The sequence below is a fragment of the Rhinolophus sinicus genome, chromosome 4 (genome assembly GCF_057876585.1).
Source record: "Rhinolophus sinicus isolate RSI-liver-muscle chromosome 4, RSI-T2T, whole genome shotgun sequence".
Lineage (NCBI taxonomy): Eukaryota > Metazoa > Chordata > Mammalia > Chiroptera > Rhinolophidae > Rhinolophus > Rhinolophus sinicus.
Window position 1 is genome coordinate 85,086,578 of NC_142504.1, and position 17,259 is coordinate 85,103,836.

General features: G+C 32.2%; 1 protein-coding gene across 3 annotated transcripts in view; it reads left to right on the top strand.

The window, feature by feature from the left end:
* Positions 1 to 17,259, top strand: part of RNF138 (ring finger protein 138) — a 34,826-nt gene that overhangs the window by 5,450 nt on the left and 12,117 nt on the right. For all 3 annotated transcript variants that reach the window (XM_019714083.3, XM_019714084.3, XM_088797950.1), the window contains 2 exons: positions 15,200 to 15,365; positions 16,585 to 16,700. In XM_019714083.3, the coding sequence (XP_019569642.3) occupies positions 15,200 to 15,365; positions 16,585 to 16,700 (282 nt within the window). The remainder of the gene's footprint in view (positions 1 to 15,199; positions 15,366 to 16,584; positions 16,701 to 17,259) is intronic.

Sequence of the window (17,259 nt, forward strand, 5' to 3'; positions counted from 1 at the left end):
AGGATCCTTTGATGCCTGAAAATAGTTTTAGTAATCTTGCCCTGCACCTTTTTTTTTCCTTCCCCTTTCTAAATTGTTTTGAAATAAGCTGTCTAGCAGACTGAAATGGTCCAGCCAAAGGGAGATGAGGAATAAGTTTTATATCTGAGGACACGTGTTTGGTCCTGCAAAGGAAGGAACATAGAGTTAGAAATAGAGGACATGAATAACATTCCTTTATACCTCTTATCACAGTTTATAATCAACATTTTTGGAATCAGATGATTTGACAAATGTCATTCTCACATGTTAGACTAAGCTCTATACAGGCAGTAACCCAGATGTACTTTAACTTATCTGAGCATACTATGAGCATTTAGTATTGAGTAAAGGAATGAATGAGTTTATATTGGGAGACCACAGCTTCGTGAAGTCGTTTAATTCCTTTTATCCTGTTTTGTCCATAAAACGTGTAGAGACATAGTTACCTATTTCACAGGGTTATTGCAAAGAACAAATGAAGTAATGTTTGTGAATAATATTGTGTATGTGTTTTACAGTTTTAAAAAATCCATAAAAATATAAAATTATGTAATTAATTTAATAACTATAGCATCTGACACAAAAAGCTAGATTTGAAAATTTTTAAAAATTTTTTTGACATACAGCATTGGCACGTGTTGCTCATAAATCTACAGATCAACTGTGGTTTGACTGACGTAGGCTGTCTCCTCTGGGCTTGGTTCCAGGCTGCAGGTTGCTTTCAGTCCTGCTCTACATGTCTGTCATTCTTTTGGAGTCAGTAAACCACCTAGGGCATGGTTTTCTCATGCAGAAATGTAAGAGGCAAGCCCAAGTGAGCAAGCATGTGAGTATTTCTAGCCTCTGCCTTTCATAGTCCATTGACCGAAGCAAGTCACGTGGCCATGGTTAACAGCGATGGGGAAGGGAAGTATGCAACTCTTATGTTGGGGAGTGAATCCTCACTGAACAAAATTCAAACTAAGTGACTTCACACAGTCTTCCTAATTTGTACTTTGGTTAATGTTACCATATGGTGTCTGGCAGTCTCAGTGTAATCGTCCTCCTTTATCAGTAGGGGATACATTCCCCCACAGTGGATGCTTGTAATCGCAGATAGTACCTAACTATATATGCTGTTTTTTTTTTATATATACATATTGATGATAAAATTTAATTTGTAAATTAGGTACAAATTAACAACAATAATAATAAAATAGAACAATTATAACAGTATACTATAATAAAAGGTATGTGAATTGCTTTGGGGCCATTAGTAAGTAAAATAAGGGTTACTTGAACACAAGCACTGCAATACTGGTGGTCGATCTGGTCATTGAGATGGCTAGATGGTGAGCATATACACAAAAAGATAGATTATCATTGTGAATAGAAAGGAATCTTTCAACTTTTTTGGTCCAGATATTTAATACCGAAGGAAGTATTGTGAATGAAGAATATTGTAATTCACAATTTTAAAGGTATAAAGAGAATAATATGACTATCTCCCACAATCACTATTACCTTAACGTATTCTTTCAGAGATGATGTATATAGACAAAGTTGTATATAAACAAGTTTTTTCTTGTTTTTCATACAAGGAGCAATATACTCTATGCATTCTTTTGTACCTTGTAATTTCATGTTACTATCTTGGAGGTAATTTTATATCAGTACATAAATAAAGGACCTTCTTTTTCTTTTTTTTTTGGTTGCAGAGTTTTCATTCATTCATTCAACCAGTATTGCCTGTTTGTTATGTATGTTGCAGGACATTTGGTCCTGTCCAAAACGTCCATGGAGTCGTCTATGCCATCCTATCTACCTAACCCCATGTACCATTACCAGCTAGGCTGTAGAGGTAAGAAGGGTTATTATCGGCAATACAGTTACAATACAGTTATTGGACCAATAAAACATAGTATTTTTTATGTATTAATCCTGTAAACCAAAAGTATGAGTAAATGTTAATGGGCTCACCATGAACATATTTTTGGTAGGACCAAATATCAAGGACCATTTGGCATGGACCAAATATGCTCATAGACATTTTTGATAGGACCAGATTTCAAGGACCTTTTGACATGAACCTAATGTCTCCCTCCATGGATGTTTTGGACAGGACCAAATGTCTGCTAATCATTATGTGCTAATACTATTGTAGATACTAGGACTGTAGCATTTAGCAAACCATATAAAAATCTCTGACCTCATGGAACGTATTTAGTGTTCTAGTATTCCATTGTTTGATGTATCATTATTTAACCAATTTCATATTGATGAACATTCAGTTTGTTTCTAATTTTTTGCTGTTATGAATAATGCCTCAGTGATTAAACTTGTATAAATACCATTTCACATGTGTTTTTCCTGCAGTATAAATTCTCACAAGTTGAATTGCTGAGTCAAAGGGTAATATACAGGGAATTTGTCAGCTTTGTCAAACAAGGATGATTACAGCTTTATAGAGTGTTTTGTACATGGAATGGTTTTTTTTTTGAGGACTATGGATTATGTCTTTGGGTTAAGAGATTTAATAGTTTTTGGATTAGATTAAGATAAATTGGTATTCATTGCTTTAACAAATATTACTGAATGCCTATTAGGTGCCCAGCTGTGTTACAGTGCTGGACATAAAGTGATTAAGAGATAGATATGATCCCTGCTCTCTTGGAGTGGTGTTGGTGAGACATAGTTTAATTCAAATATATACTCAGATAACTGTGCAATTACAAACTCTTAGGTTCTGAGAGAGTTTAAGAAGGGGACCAAATCTAGGGTGGGTTGATGGTGGATGAATAGGTAGTCAAAGACTCCAGGAAGTGATACTGTTGCTTAGATTTCAGTGATATGTAAGTGTTAATTTGTAGAGGGTTGTGTTTGTGTATAGAATATTCTGGGTGAGAGGGAACTTCTGGACAAAGATCCTGCGGTAGAGGGAACATGTAGGGAATTGTATTTTAATGGAGAAACATCTTTTAGCCTTAAGCCTCTTAAGATTTCTTAACTTTGTATTTTTTAAGCCTTAGTTTCCTCATTTATAAATAATAAACTTTTAAAACATTTCTTTTTGTAAGAATTCAAAATAATGAATGTAAAGTTTCTGGAACCATTCCTAGCACATATTAAGTACTCAATAAATAGTAACTGCTCTTTTTATAAATGTCATGTTACTTTCCACAAAATTGAACTAACTTACAAAATGCCATTAGTACTATACTAGAGTCTGTATTCAATCATCTTTGCCAACTTTTTTCAAAACAATTTTTTGCTAGTTTAATACAACTTCTAATGGTGTCTAGAAGTCACTTTAAAATCGAATATTTCTTTAGTTGCTAGTAAGCTGTGTGCATTTTTCCATATTGAATTTTTATATACTAATTTTTAATTTTACTATTCAGAATGTGCTCTGGGTACATTTGTGATCTTTTTTTTTTTTTTAAATTTTATTAGTTTCAGGTGCACAAGACAAAACAATACTTAGACGTTTATCATTTATATCCAGCACACTGTGTGATTCCCCCCTCCCCCCATCCACTATCCCTCTGACATCGCACAGGGCCATTACATTTACACTGTCTCTATTCCTAATGCTGTACTCTGCTTCCTGTAACCATATACATATATATATATATATATATATATATATATATATAAAATTATAGTTGGCATTCATTATTGTTTGTGATAATTTTTATGGCTATGTTTTAATCGTAATCTATTATAATTTATTACTTACACTTATTTTACATTACTTTCCTATTCGGTTACTTTCTTTTTGTATATTACATCTTACATGGTCAGATTTGAGATAATTTGATTCCCTTATCTAAAGTTATAATGTTAATTCACTTTTTTCCTATTTGTTGAATCTTTAAAAAAAAATGGTCCGTTTTTTTTGGACTCACCTGGAATTTACTGGGATATATGATGTATGCCTTTGGATCTTAATTTTCCATTTTTATTCAGTTTGCTTCAAAATTTCTTAGAGGACATTCCTTTTGCATTGTTTTAAGAATCTTATTAGTATATTTGAATTCTTAAAGTAATTTGACTGTTTGGGGATTCTTGACTTTCATTAATTATTTTTGCTGTTTTAGCACAGTAAATGATTCATTTTTTGAGTATATGGTATATATACACACATACCTGCAACAAATGCTTGCTTGCACATGATGGTATAAGTCCCATCAGGGTAGGGATTTTTGTCACTTTTGTTCCGTTTTATACCTAGTGTCTGTTATGTAGTCAGTACTTAACACATTCTGATCAAGTGAATATGCATTGTAATATATGGACATAATGTTTAAAAATCAGGTGGGGTAGGTTTATCACTTTTGCTCTTTTTAAAATAAATTTTTTTAAAGTTAAACTTTTTATTTTGAGATCATTGTAGATTTACAGGTAGTTACAAGAAATAATACAGAAATCATGTGTACCCTGACCCAGTTTCTTCCAATGACAAATGTATAAATATAACCAGGATATCGACAGAGTAAAGATCTAGAACGTTACTGTCATACTGTCACTACACAGATCCCTCATGTAATCCTTTTATAGCTATGCCTACTTCCCCCCCCCACCCCTCCTTAACCCTTGGCAAGCATTAATGTTTTTTATTTCTATAATTTTGTCATTTCAAGAATCATATATTGTACAACTCTGTAAATATAGTAAAAACCATTTAATTATATACTTTAAATGGGTGAATTGTATGGTATGTGAATTATATCTCAACAGAGCTGTTACCAAGAAAAAAAGAATTATGTAATGTTACATCAATGGAATCAATATTATATAACCTTTGGGATTTCTTTTTCACTCAGCATAATTTTCTGCAGATTCAGGTTGTTTGTTGTATCAATTGTTAGTTCCTTGTATTGCGTAGTATGCATCTGTACATGGTCAGGGTATACCACATGGTGTGGATGTGTCACATTTTGAAAAGCCATTCACCCACTGAAGGACAATTGGAATAGCTAGTTTTTGACCATTACAAATAAAACTGCTACGAATATTTACCGTGTTTCCCCGAAAATAAGACCTAGCCAGACAATCAGCTCTAATGCATCTTTTGGAGCAAAAATTAATGTAAGACCCAGTCTTATTTTCCTGTACTACAAGACTGGGTATGATATGATATGATATATGATATGATACCGGGTTTTATTTTACTATAAGACCAGGTATAATATAATATAATATAATATAATATAATATAATATAATATAATATAATATAATATAATAAATATAATATAATATAATATAATATAATATATAATACAGTATAATACAATGTAATTCAATATAATATAATATAATTAATATAAATATAAATATACTGGGTCTTATATTAATTTTTGCTCCAAAAGACACATTAGAGCTGGTTGTCTGGTTAGGTCTTATTTTCGGGGAAACACGGTATATATAGGTTTTTTGCCTTTGTTTCTCTGGAATAAATGCCCAAGAATGCAATTGTGTCATATGGTAATTGCATGTTTTCTCTTTTAAGAAAATGCCAGACTTTTTTCCAGTGTCTTTACCATTTTCCATTCTCACCAGCAGTGTATGAGTGATCCAGTTTCTTTGCACCCTTACCAGAATTTTGTGTTGTGATTAGTTAAAAATTTTAACTATTTCAGTAGATGTGTAGTGATACCTAGTGATTTTAATTTGTATTTTCCTAATGACTAATGATGTTGAACATCTTTATGTGTGCTTATTTGCTATTTGTATATCTTCTTAGGTAAAACATATTTTATTTGGATTGGTTGCTTTCTAACTGTTGAACTTTGAGACTATATATTCCAGATACTAGCCCTTTGTTAGATATGTGATTTACAAATACTTTTTTCCAGTATGTGGTTTTGCAGATTAAAAGTTTTTAATTTTTATTAAGTCTGTCTACTTTATCAGTTTTTGCTTTTATGGAGCTCTGTATTGTGAATATTTCCTCATATATATTTTCCTAAACATTTTATAGTTTAATGTTTTACATTTAACTCTGTATTAGTTTCTTAGGGCTGCTGTAACAAATTACCACAAACTTGGTGACTTAAAACAACAGAAATTTATTTTCTCACAGTTCTGGAGGCCAGAAATCTGAAATCAGTTTGTTGGCAGGGTCTCCTGAGGCCCTGGGGGCCACCCACTCCAGTCTCTGCTTCCATTTTCACATGGCTCTGTGTCAAATCTCCCTTTGCGGCTCTTATAAAGACACTGGTGACGGCACTTCAGACCGACCTGGATAATCCCAGTTTATTTCTTCATCTTCAAATCCCTCTCTTTAATCAGATGTATTACAATATAAGGTGATACTCACTTGTTCTTGGGACTAGGAAGTGTTACTCGTATGTCTTTGGATGGCTGTTACTCAGTTTACTATAGTTCATGATCCGTTTTGAGTTAATTTTTAATCTCTTAATTTTTTTATATGAGGTGGCACTTAGATTTTCATTTTTTTGCCTATGTATGTCCAATTGCTCTAGCATCATTTATTAAAAACTGTCTTTCCTCCATTATATTGCTGTTGTATCTTTGTTAATCACGTGTGCTTTTTAAGATATATTCTTGCCAATCGTCTTTAAGAAGTTTCAGTATCTATTTAATAAAGCCCTATTTTGCATTTATTAGTTTATATTTATTTCAACTAGAAATCCTTGTTTCTTCCTTTATGTCTTCACATTTTGAATAAATATAAAGTCCTAAGTTAATTTTAAACCTGATTACTTTTTTATTTTCTTATATGAGTGTTTTTCATTGTTTCTGGCAATATCAGTAGTCTATAGTACTGTAATTAGTATTTGGAGAGTTTTTATTACACAGTCTGTTCAATTAATTTGTTACACATAAGTTTTGGGGTTAATTTAGGCTTTTATAACAAAACTGTTATCTACAGTGATATTTATTTCTTGCTCTTTTATATTTTATGCCTTAAAATTTTTTTATACCCATTGCCAATATTTTGGAAAGTAAGTACTAAATAGAAATTATTGTATTTGTTTCGATTTTTCAGTAAAAATTCATTCAACATTTACTAATATGCCAGGCAACAAGAAAAAAGGTGTGTCCCTCAAGGAGCACAGTCAATAATAAACAGTAATTTTCCACTAAATAAATCCTTTTCTTTTAAGAAAGTGTTTAAAAGCTCTTTAAAAGACTGATTTATAGTTTAACTAACAGTAATGTAAATTAACCATATTGTGTAACTTAGAGTATGCCATATTATCCCTTTTGGTCATATTTTTAACATATTTTAGACGTGGTGTTGAACTTTTGAAATTTCTTTAATGGCACTCTTTAAAATAGTTGGTAACAATATTAAAAAAATTGTAAATGAACTTACGTGTAGTTTATTTTGAAGTATGTTGTCTATGTGTTCTGATATAAAGTGAAATTACATATAGAAAAATTATTTTAAAGGACAGTTGTGTTTGATTTGCTAAGATTTGATTTAAGATTTAAAAAAACATAAGCTATTTCACACCCTTTCTGTTATACCATTGTGCTTGATTTAGGACTTTTGGGTGTATGCTTATAAGTAAAATTTTGAATCTGTAAATTTTTTTCTGGCTGGGCTTGTGATTTTTTTTTTTATTAAAAGCTTAAGTAGCTCATAAATAGAACTATTTGGATAATGGACTACATACTTGGATATATTTTAGAACAGTGGCGCTGTATTTGGAATTTTGAAAAGTATTTATCTTTGTAGTGAGTTATTTTTTTATGAATTAGGTAAGGTTTTGAATTTTTTTCTTTCTCATTTACATTCTTTATTCTTTAAAAACAATTACATGTTTCTTGGGTTATTTTGGAAATACTTCTTAGATTTTGTTATTACATATTATAATTAAGATCTCAATTTCCTGCCTGGTTTAAGTACTATGTAAGTATATTTTTAAATGAATACATTATTAATTTAAAAATGTAGTATTTTACGTTATAAAGGCAACACATTTTAATGTAAAAAAAAAAAAAATTAAAACTGTAGGAAAGAGTAAGTTCCCCCTTCATGTTCCTGTTCCCTTTGCAAGAGGTGTAACCCTTATTATGGAGTTGGCAGATTTTCTTCCAACCCTCCTTTTCATGCACTTATAAACATACAGTTATTTTAAGAAGTATATTTAGGATCATATAATACACATTACACAACATCTTTTTTCACTCAGTGAACTCTCCTAATTTACCTTGTCCTTATGTCTCCTTAATTTTATATCTATTCCGTCCTTCCTTTAGTTTACTTTTTCTTTTGAGAATTTTAATAGAGAAAAGCATAAAGAATAAAGAAATTGATGTCCATGTCTGTCACTCAGAGTTAACTATTAACATTTAAAATATTTTAATTAAAACATTTAAAAAGTGTATAGTACATTCACGTGGTTCAAAAAGCAAACAGTACAAACAGGTATAAAATGAAAAGTTTCCTTATTCCTGTGGTCACTCCCTGCATCCTCTTCTGCCCCACAATTCCTTGGTATACATCATTATTGATTTCTTTGGTATCCTTTCAGACATTTTTATGGGCGTATATGTAAGCAGGTATTAATATACATCCTTTCCCCTCCCCTTTTTTTACACAAATGGTAATATGCTGTACATATTGAAAAGTGTTAATATTTTATTTGCTTGCAATATTTACCCCAGGGAATATAAAACATAAATAAAGGTAAACCTTTTTTTTTTTTAAACAATTATTATAATGAGTAGTGTGTGTTTTCTTCAGGCTAAATTTAAACTTTAAACATGAATACATCTATAACCAATATACAGTGTTATATTGGGTGTGTACATTTGAGCATTATACCCCAACCCTGTTTTTTCCATAATCCCTGTGGTTTGTAATGGATGGTTTTGCATCGATTTTTAGGAATCATGTCTTGTATTATAGCAGAACTGCGTCTTTCAGAGTGTCTGAAAATGCTAACCTTACTGAATCCTTATATTTCTGTGTCATCCAAAAGAAAGCTAGTATAGCAATATTTATATCAGACAAAATTGAGATACCATTACAAGGGAGGGAGATATTTCATACGACTAAAAGGAACATCATGAACTTTCATGCACCTGTCAACATAACTTTATACAAATGAAAACTGACAGAATTATAGGGAGGAGTTGGCAGACCCTCAGTCATCATGGGATATTTAAATTTACCTCTTTAAAAGGCACTGATTTTTCACTGAAGATTACATAATGGAGAAGACCCTCAAAATAGAAATAAAATCGCGATGTTCAACTATTAAATCACATTCACTGATTAAAGGAGAAAAGCACATGATCATTTAAATAGATGCTGAAAGCATTTGATGGAATTCAGCCTTTTATAAAATGTCATAGCTTATAAGGAATAGGATGGAATTTTCTTTTATCCTAATTAAGAATAGCTTTCCTCAAATCTGTAGCAAATATACTGAGTAGTAAACCATACGTGCTTTTCTAGTCAGGAACTAGACAAGGATATTTCCCTCACCTCTACCATTTAATGTTATATTTCAGGTTTTAGGCAATTCTGTGAGAAAAGATGATGAAGTAAGATATACAAAGATGGAAAAGAAAGAGATAAAATTATCATAATTTGTAGATGATAAAACTACATACAAAACCTAAGAGAAATAACTGACAAACGGTTAGAACTAATAGAGTGCAGAGAGGTTTCTGGATACAAGATCAACAGACAAAAGTCAGTAATTTTTTTACCAGTGATAATCAGAGAAAAAATTTTTAACTGAAGAAAGACCCTGTTTATAACAGCAATAAAAAAGTAGTGTATAAGTATTTAGAATTTAGAGTATTAGAATAAATCCAAAAATGGAAAAGGCTTCTATAAGGAAAATTAAAAAGCTATTGAAAAGCATAAGAGATCTGAATAAGTGGAGAGACATGACATGTTTTTAGAGAGGAAGATTCAATAAAATTAAAATGCCGGCTCTTTCCCCATATAATTCTTAAAATGCTAACGCAATTGCAATAAAATTCAACATGATATTTTAGAACTTGAAAGACTGATTAAAAATTCTAATGAGTTAATAACCATGAATAACTTAAGAAAATTTAGAAAAAGTAGAACATAGTGATAGAACCAACCCTACCAGATATCATGACATATTACGATGTTATAGTAATTAAAATAGTATGGTATTTGTTCAGCAGTAGGTAAATGATCAGTAGAAAATATTAGAGGCACCAGAAATCGTCCCACACATATATTAAAAATTTTATCTTTGATAGATAGGACATTACAAATCAGTGGGGAAAAAAGGTGGCTTGTTCAGTAGAATAGTATTTGGGTAATGGCTTTGCATATGGAATATCTACTGTATACTATACATAAAAATATTAAGTGGATTAAAAAGTTTGATGAACAAAACTTTTTAGATAGAAATGCAGGGGAATATCTCTGAATTTGAGATGGGGAAGGCTTAAAACTACAAAAGCACGGACTGTAATTTTAGGAAAAAGTGATACATTTAGATTTACTTTAAAAATTTTAAGTTTACCGTGTGAAAAGATCACAAACAAGGAAGGTTAAAGACAAGTGATAGACTGAATAGTGATACACTCTTGTTCTGTAACAGATTATATCAGAACAGATTGGTTTATATGTGCACGTTGATGTTTTGGTCTGTCAGCAAATGGCAGATGAAGCAAATTATACTAAAACTCAGCTGAATAACAAGCCACAGAATTATACAGAGGGTGCTAAAAAAATGTATACACATTTTAAGAAAGGAAAAAGCTATTAAAATTGTAATACATTATATACTGATAACAAAAGATGAATACAAGTCACGTTTGACTTCTGCAATTACAAGAGGTGCTCAAAGTGGTTACCATCAGCGTCCAGACACTTCTGATTATGGCGAACTACTGCTTGAGCAACGTTGACCAAAGTGTCCACTTGCATATATATATTTTGGAACCCCCGGCATATATACTATTATACAAAATGCTCAGCTTACATTCTTCTTGGCTCACTTTGGTATGAGCTCTCTCTTGGAATAGCTATTGCATGGTTATTCTTTTGTGCATTTTACATTTCCAAAATTTACCAGCTTCAACTTGTAGTCCTTATAACCCCATGACCCCTTTCTAAAATTTTAGAGTCAAGTGTTTATTAGGAACTTAAATGTCTTTTTAAATGTGTTAGTATTTTTATTACGATTGTTTGGATTTTTGTTAACAGTGCTCTGGTGATAGGAATGCACAGGTTGTCTACCACAACCATTTGTTCACCCACAAGCCCTATAAGTTTTAGTGTGCAGTTTTGCAGAATGCAGAATTTTTCAGTATTGCCTAAAATGCCTAAAATGCAAAAAGCAAATGATTTAGTATTCAGATGATGAAATGCTAGGCTGTAAATCATTTTCCCTCAGAACTTTGGATACATCATTCTATTGTTTTGTCATCTGTTTGTTATTACTTTATGATTTTGATGCTGATCTGATTTCTCTTTTCTTAGTAAGTCATCTATTATTTTATTCCCCCTCTGGAAGTTAAAGTTGAAAAATCATTATTTAAAAATTTCCTGGAATCTATGTGGGTGTGGATCTTTTAAAAATCATACTGGTTATTGCCTCATTCTGCAGACATATTTTTTTAGCTCTGGTTTCTAACAATTCTTTTTTAATTTTTTTTATTTTAAGCCCTGATTACATGGTAATTTAGCTATTATAACAGTTTTAACATATTTACGCTTGTTTTTACTCTGTAACATGTTTACCCTTGTTTTTACTCCTAGTTAATTTTTTTCATTTAAGTATATGTAACAGAAAAGTGCCCCTTCATAAATGTCCAGCTCAATGAATTTTTTACCAAACCAACCATACCAGTATATTCAGCACTCATATCAAATAACAGAAAGTTATCAGCACTTCAGAAACTTCTCTCAGTCTTCCTTCTCCAAGGAGTGTATCCCACCTCTTCCAGGGTACCACTATCCTGACTTTTAACCATACAGTTTTACCTTCAGTTTGTATTATTTTATAAATGTAGAAGCATGCAGTTTGTATTCTTCTGCCTCTGGCTTCTTTAACTCAACATTATGTACACCCATATTCATTCTCATTATAGTATACTGTAGTTTTCATTTTGTGAATATGCCACAATTTGTTTATTCATTCTTCTGCCCTCAACTACAGCAGGAGGGCACACATGGGACACACCTGGAGCATCTGGCTCAGGTGACCAGGGAGATTGGGCCACTGGGCACCACAGGACACCTACTACATCCGGCCATTCTACTAACACTGAGAGACATAGCAGCCATACCTAATACATAGAAACAAACATAGGGAGGCAGCCGAAATGGGTAGACAAAGAAACATCCCAAATAAAAGAACAGAACAAAGCCACAGAAAAAGAACTAAAGAAAAGGAGACAACAATCTACCAGATGCAGAGTTCAAAACACTGGTTATAAGGATGTTCAAGAAACTCAGGGAAAACATCAACAAAGAAGTAGGAAACATAAAAATGGAGTTAGAAAACATAAGAAAGAACCAGTCAGATACAAAGAATACAATAACTGAAATGAGGACTACATTAGAGGAAATAAACAGAAAATTAGATGAAGTAGAGGATCAAATCAGCAATTTATAAGGTAAGTAGCATAAAACACCCAATCAAAACAGCAAAAAGAAAAAAGAACTCCCTCCCCCTCCAAAAAAATGAGGATAGTTTAAAGGACAACATCAAGTGTACCAACATTCGCATCATAGAGGTAACCAGAGGAAGAGAGAGAGCAAGGAACTGAAAACCTATTTGAAGAAATAATGATGGAAAACTTCCGTGGTGAAGGAAATAGACACACAAGCTCAGGAAGCACAGAGTCCTAAACAAGATGAACCCAAAAAGACTCACACCAAGACATATCATAATTAAAATGGCAAAGGTTAAAGACAGAGAATCTTAAAAACAGCAAGAGAAATGCAATTAACTACAAGGGAGCTCCTCTAAGACTATCAGCTGATTTCTCAACAGAAACTTTGTGGGCCAGAAGGGATTGGCATGAAATATTCAAAGTGATGAAAAGCAAGGACCTACAACAAGATTACCTAGCAAAGTATCATTTAGAATCCAACGAAGGGCAGATAAAGAGTTTCCCAGACAAGAAAAAGCTAAAGGAATTCATTACCACTAAATCAGTATTACAAGAAATGTTAGAGGGACTTCTTTAATATGAAAAAAAAAAGAAAAATATGCATAATAAAATGGCAATAACTACATATCTATCAACAATTATGTTCAATGTAAATGGATTAAATGCTCCAATCAAAAGATACAGTGGCTGAATGGATAAGAAAGTACGACCGTTTCATATGCTGCCTACAAGAGACTCACTTCAGATCAAAAGACACATGGACAGAAAGTAGAGGAAAAAGATATTTCATGAAAATGGAAACAAAAAATGCTGGGGTAGCAAAACTTATTAGACAAAATAGACTTTAAAACGAAGGCTATAACGAGACAGAAGGACCCAGTAATCCCAGTTCTGGGTATTTATTGGAAGAAACCCAAAACACTACTTCGAGGAGATGTGTGCATTCATATGTTCATTGTAGCATGGTTTACAATGGCCAAGATGTGGAGGCAGCCTGCGTGTCCGTCAGTGGATGAATGGATAAAGAGGAGGTTAGTGCATACATACAATGGAATATTGCTGAGCCATGGAAGGGAATGGATTCTTGCCATCTGTGGCAGCATGGATGGACTTGGAGGATATTTGCTGAGTGTAGTGCGTCAGACAGAGAAAGACAGATGCAATGTGATTTCATTTATATGTGGAATCTAAAGAACAAAACAAATGAACAAATAAAACAGAAACAAACTTAGATGCAGAGAACATTTTGATGGTTGCTAGATGAGAGGGGCGTTGGGGGATAAAAAGGCAAAAGGGATTAAGAAGTAAAAATTGGTTGTTACAAAGTCATGGGATGTAAGATACAGCATAAGGGATATAGTCTATATTGTAATAACTATAGGTGTCAGATGGGTACTAGATATATGGGATGATAATGGGAGGGAGTTTGGGGGGCAGGGTGAAAAAGGTGAAGGGATTAAGAAGTACAAATTGGTAGTTACAAAATAGTCGTGGGGATGTGAAGTAAAGCACAGGGAATATAGTCAATATGGTAAGAACTAGGTATAGTACCAGGTGGGTACTAGAGTAGTCAGGGGGAATCACTTCTTAAATTATATAAATGCCTAACCAGTATGCTTTATACCTGAAATTAATATAAAATAGTATTGAATGTCAACTGTAATTGAAAAATTAAGAAGGGGAGGAAAAGGTGATGGGGAATAAGAAGTTCAAATTTCCAGGTAGAAAACAAATGAGTCATGGAGATGTCATGTACAGCATGGGGAATATAGTCAATAATATTGTGATACCATGGTACAGTGTCAGATGGTTGCTGGACTTATAGTGATCACTTCTTTGGGTATATAAATGTTGAGTAACTATGGTGTGCACCTGAAATTAATATAACATTGTATGTTAGCTATATTTTAATAAACATCTTTTAAAATGTTGGCTTTAGATGTTTAGAGCTGGAATGGTTCTTAAATATTTCTCAAATTATGTTCCATTTTACACTGTGGTGGGAAATTCATATTTCCTGACTGCATAAGTTTAGGCAACACGTATGTTTTTCTTAGCAGAGAAACCTTATTAACTTTGTTTATCCTAGAATTTTCCAAATCAGTTTTTGTGCTGTTCTGTAGTAGACCTGTGGAACATATTCATATCCTGTGGAACATCTTGAAGTACATCACTTTGAGACAAAAGCCGATATAGTACATTCTTTCATTTTATAAGGGGAGGAAATGGAGATTTAGTTTGGTGTTAAGTGTTTCCTGAGATCACACAGCTGCTAAATGACACAGTTAGGATAAGATCCCGTCATTCCTTTGTACCCTGCCTCCTCTGATAATGTTCTGTAATATTAATATTGACTTTTTATATATTATGTTAAAAAATGTAAAGCTGACTTGAATGTAGTTTCTTTTATTTTTCCATCTAGTCCTGTTATTATTCTTACACTCTGAAAAATACACATACAGTTTTTAAAATTCAGAGATTTATGTACATGTGAATAGCCTAATTCATTTAGCATGAATACATATCCGTAACTGCTTATTTGTGTTTAATGAAAAGACTGCTTTTTTTCTGTAGTTAACACGTCACAAATGTTTGGTTAGTTTCTGTAGAAAATGTTTCCTGACTGCAATGAGAGAAAGCGGAATTCATTGTCCCCTCTGTCGTGGAAATGTGACTAGAAGAGAGAGAGCATGTCCTGAACGGGCCTTAGACCTTGAAAATATCATGAGGAAGTTTTCTGGTAGCTGCAGATGCTGTGCAAAACAGGTAGAGTAAAGGTGACATAACTCTTCTTTGAAAGTCAAATGTTTACTCTGAAAATCCTGTCTGAAAGTTCTTGGTGCTGTTTTAAAGAAAAAGAAGTTATTTAGGTTGGAAATTGGATAGAAAATGACAAAAAAATCTGTGGCTATAGATCTAGATAATAAACTTATTGAGAACAGACACTGAAAGGTACAGTCTCTGAATTCACCATAATATTTAGCATGGTTTTTTCTCAAAGTAATCATTTATTACCTACTAAATGAACTAAATAAGCAAACCGGCATTTAACTCATACCCCATTCTGGTACAAATTCAACCCTTAAATATTTTTTCTGATGGTGATATTGCACTTTTGCTCATAGAAATGGGCTAAATGGATTTATGTAGTCAAGGAACTCACTGGTTGCCCTCTTTACTTGTTTATTAATGTGTTTATCTAAGAAATCACAAAATATTTTTCAGAAGACTGCTTAAGCTTTAAGGAACAAATGGGAAAGTCAGGTATTGGCAAATAATTAGCGTTAATTCTGCAATCTGGATTTTACTGTTCTGTCATGTGGAGAGGGAGTGAAATGATAAAAGGTGGTTAGGCTTTGAATATATACATGTGTTTATGGATTTATTGCAGCTACTTTTTCAAACAGCTAATAAAGTCACTGAGTAAAACTAGTTGCTAGCTCGTGCATTCACACAAGTCAGATTTGCTTTTCCACCTTTTTGAGGGTGTTAACTGACAGGGCAATGAGGTGAAGCTGGAAAATACAAGAGAGATTTTGGCTCTATTCTTCTCTGAGAAACTGGAAAAATGTTCCAATTGTTAACCTGGGAACTAATTTTTAAAGTGCTTTCTAACTGCCAGGTTGCAGTAGATAAAGAATAAAGAAATGTCCAATACCATGAGACAGCCTCATGGTACTTTTCTTTTCTATTATTAGTAATATTGTTTAAAGTATGAAATTATTTGTTAACTTTTTGCATATATATTGCATATATTTTTTGCAGTGAGTTTACCAACAGGTGGACCCTTCCCCATTGTCTCTGTGTCTAATGGACAGACATTTATTACCTATTGTCAACTCCTACTTAAGAATCATTTACTTTTTTTAAAAAACTTTATTTAAATGGAATATTTAGTTATCTGTTTTTATCATTTTATGCTTATAGACTGTCTCATCTTATTTCTGTTTGAAAGTCACATTCCATTTCAATCAATAATTTACAGATTAAATTCTATCGCATGAGACATCATTACAAATCTTGTAAGAAGTATCAAGATGAATATGGTGTTTCTGCTATCATTCCAAACTTTCAGATCTCTCAAGATTCAGTAGGAAACAGGTAAGCAATATTTTAAAAAGATAATTTTTATAGATGAAATGGAAATTGTTTGGGGAATTATATGATAAGGTGTTTTTTGCTGTGTGTGTCTGTGTTTTTAAAGTAGAATGATATGAGAACTATATCATTTGTGTATTCAAAAGTTTGTTTGATACATGTAAGATTGCAACTGGGAAATCAACTTCATGATATACTTAAGCTATGTTGTTTAAAAATCATTTTCAGAAAATCTACACTTTTTAAATAAAAAGACTTGAGAATTGAAGGCTATTTTTTTTGCAACAAATTATTTAAAAACTAGAGAAAATCACTTTCAGTAATGTATTTGCAAGCTAGAGTCTTTTTTTTCCTATTTAAAATTCTTTGAGATTTTTACAGTGATAATAAAATGTCATGTAAAAGTGAGACCTGGTATTGTAAAATTCTTAGTTCTATTTTAGTCTCAATTTTTTAAAAACTAGGTTTTGGCTTGATTTGTATCTTGTCTCAGATTTCTGTATGTTAGACATTTTAATGAAATGTATTTTATACAGAACAATGGCCAAAATAAATATGTGGT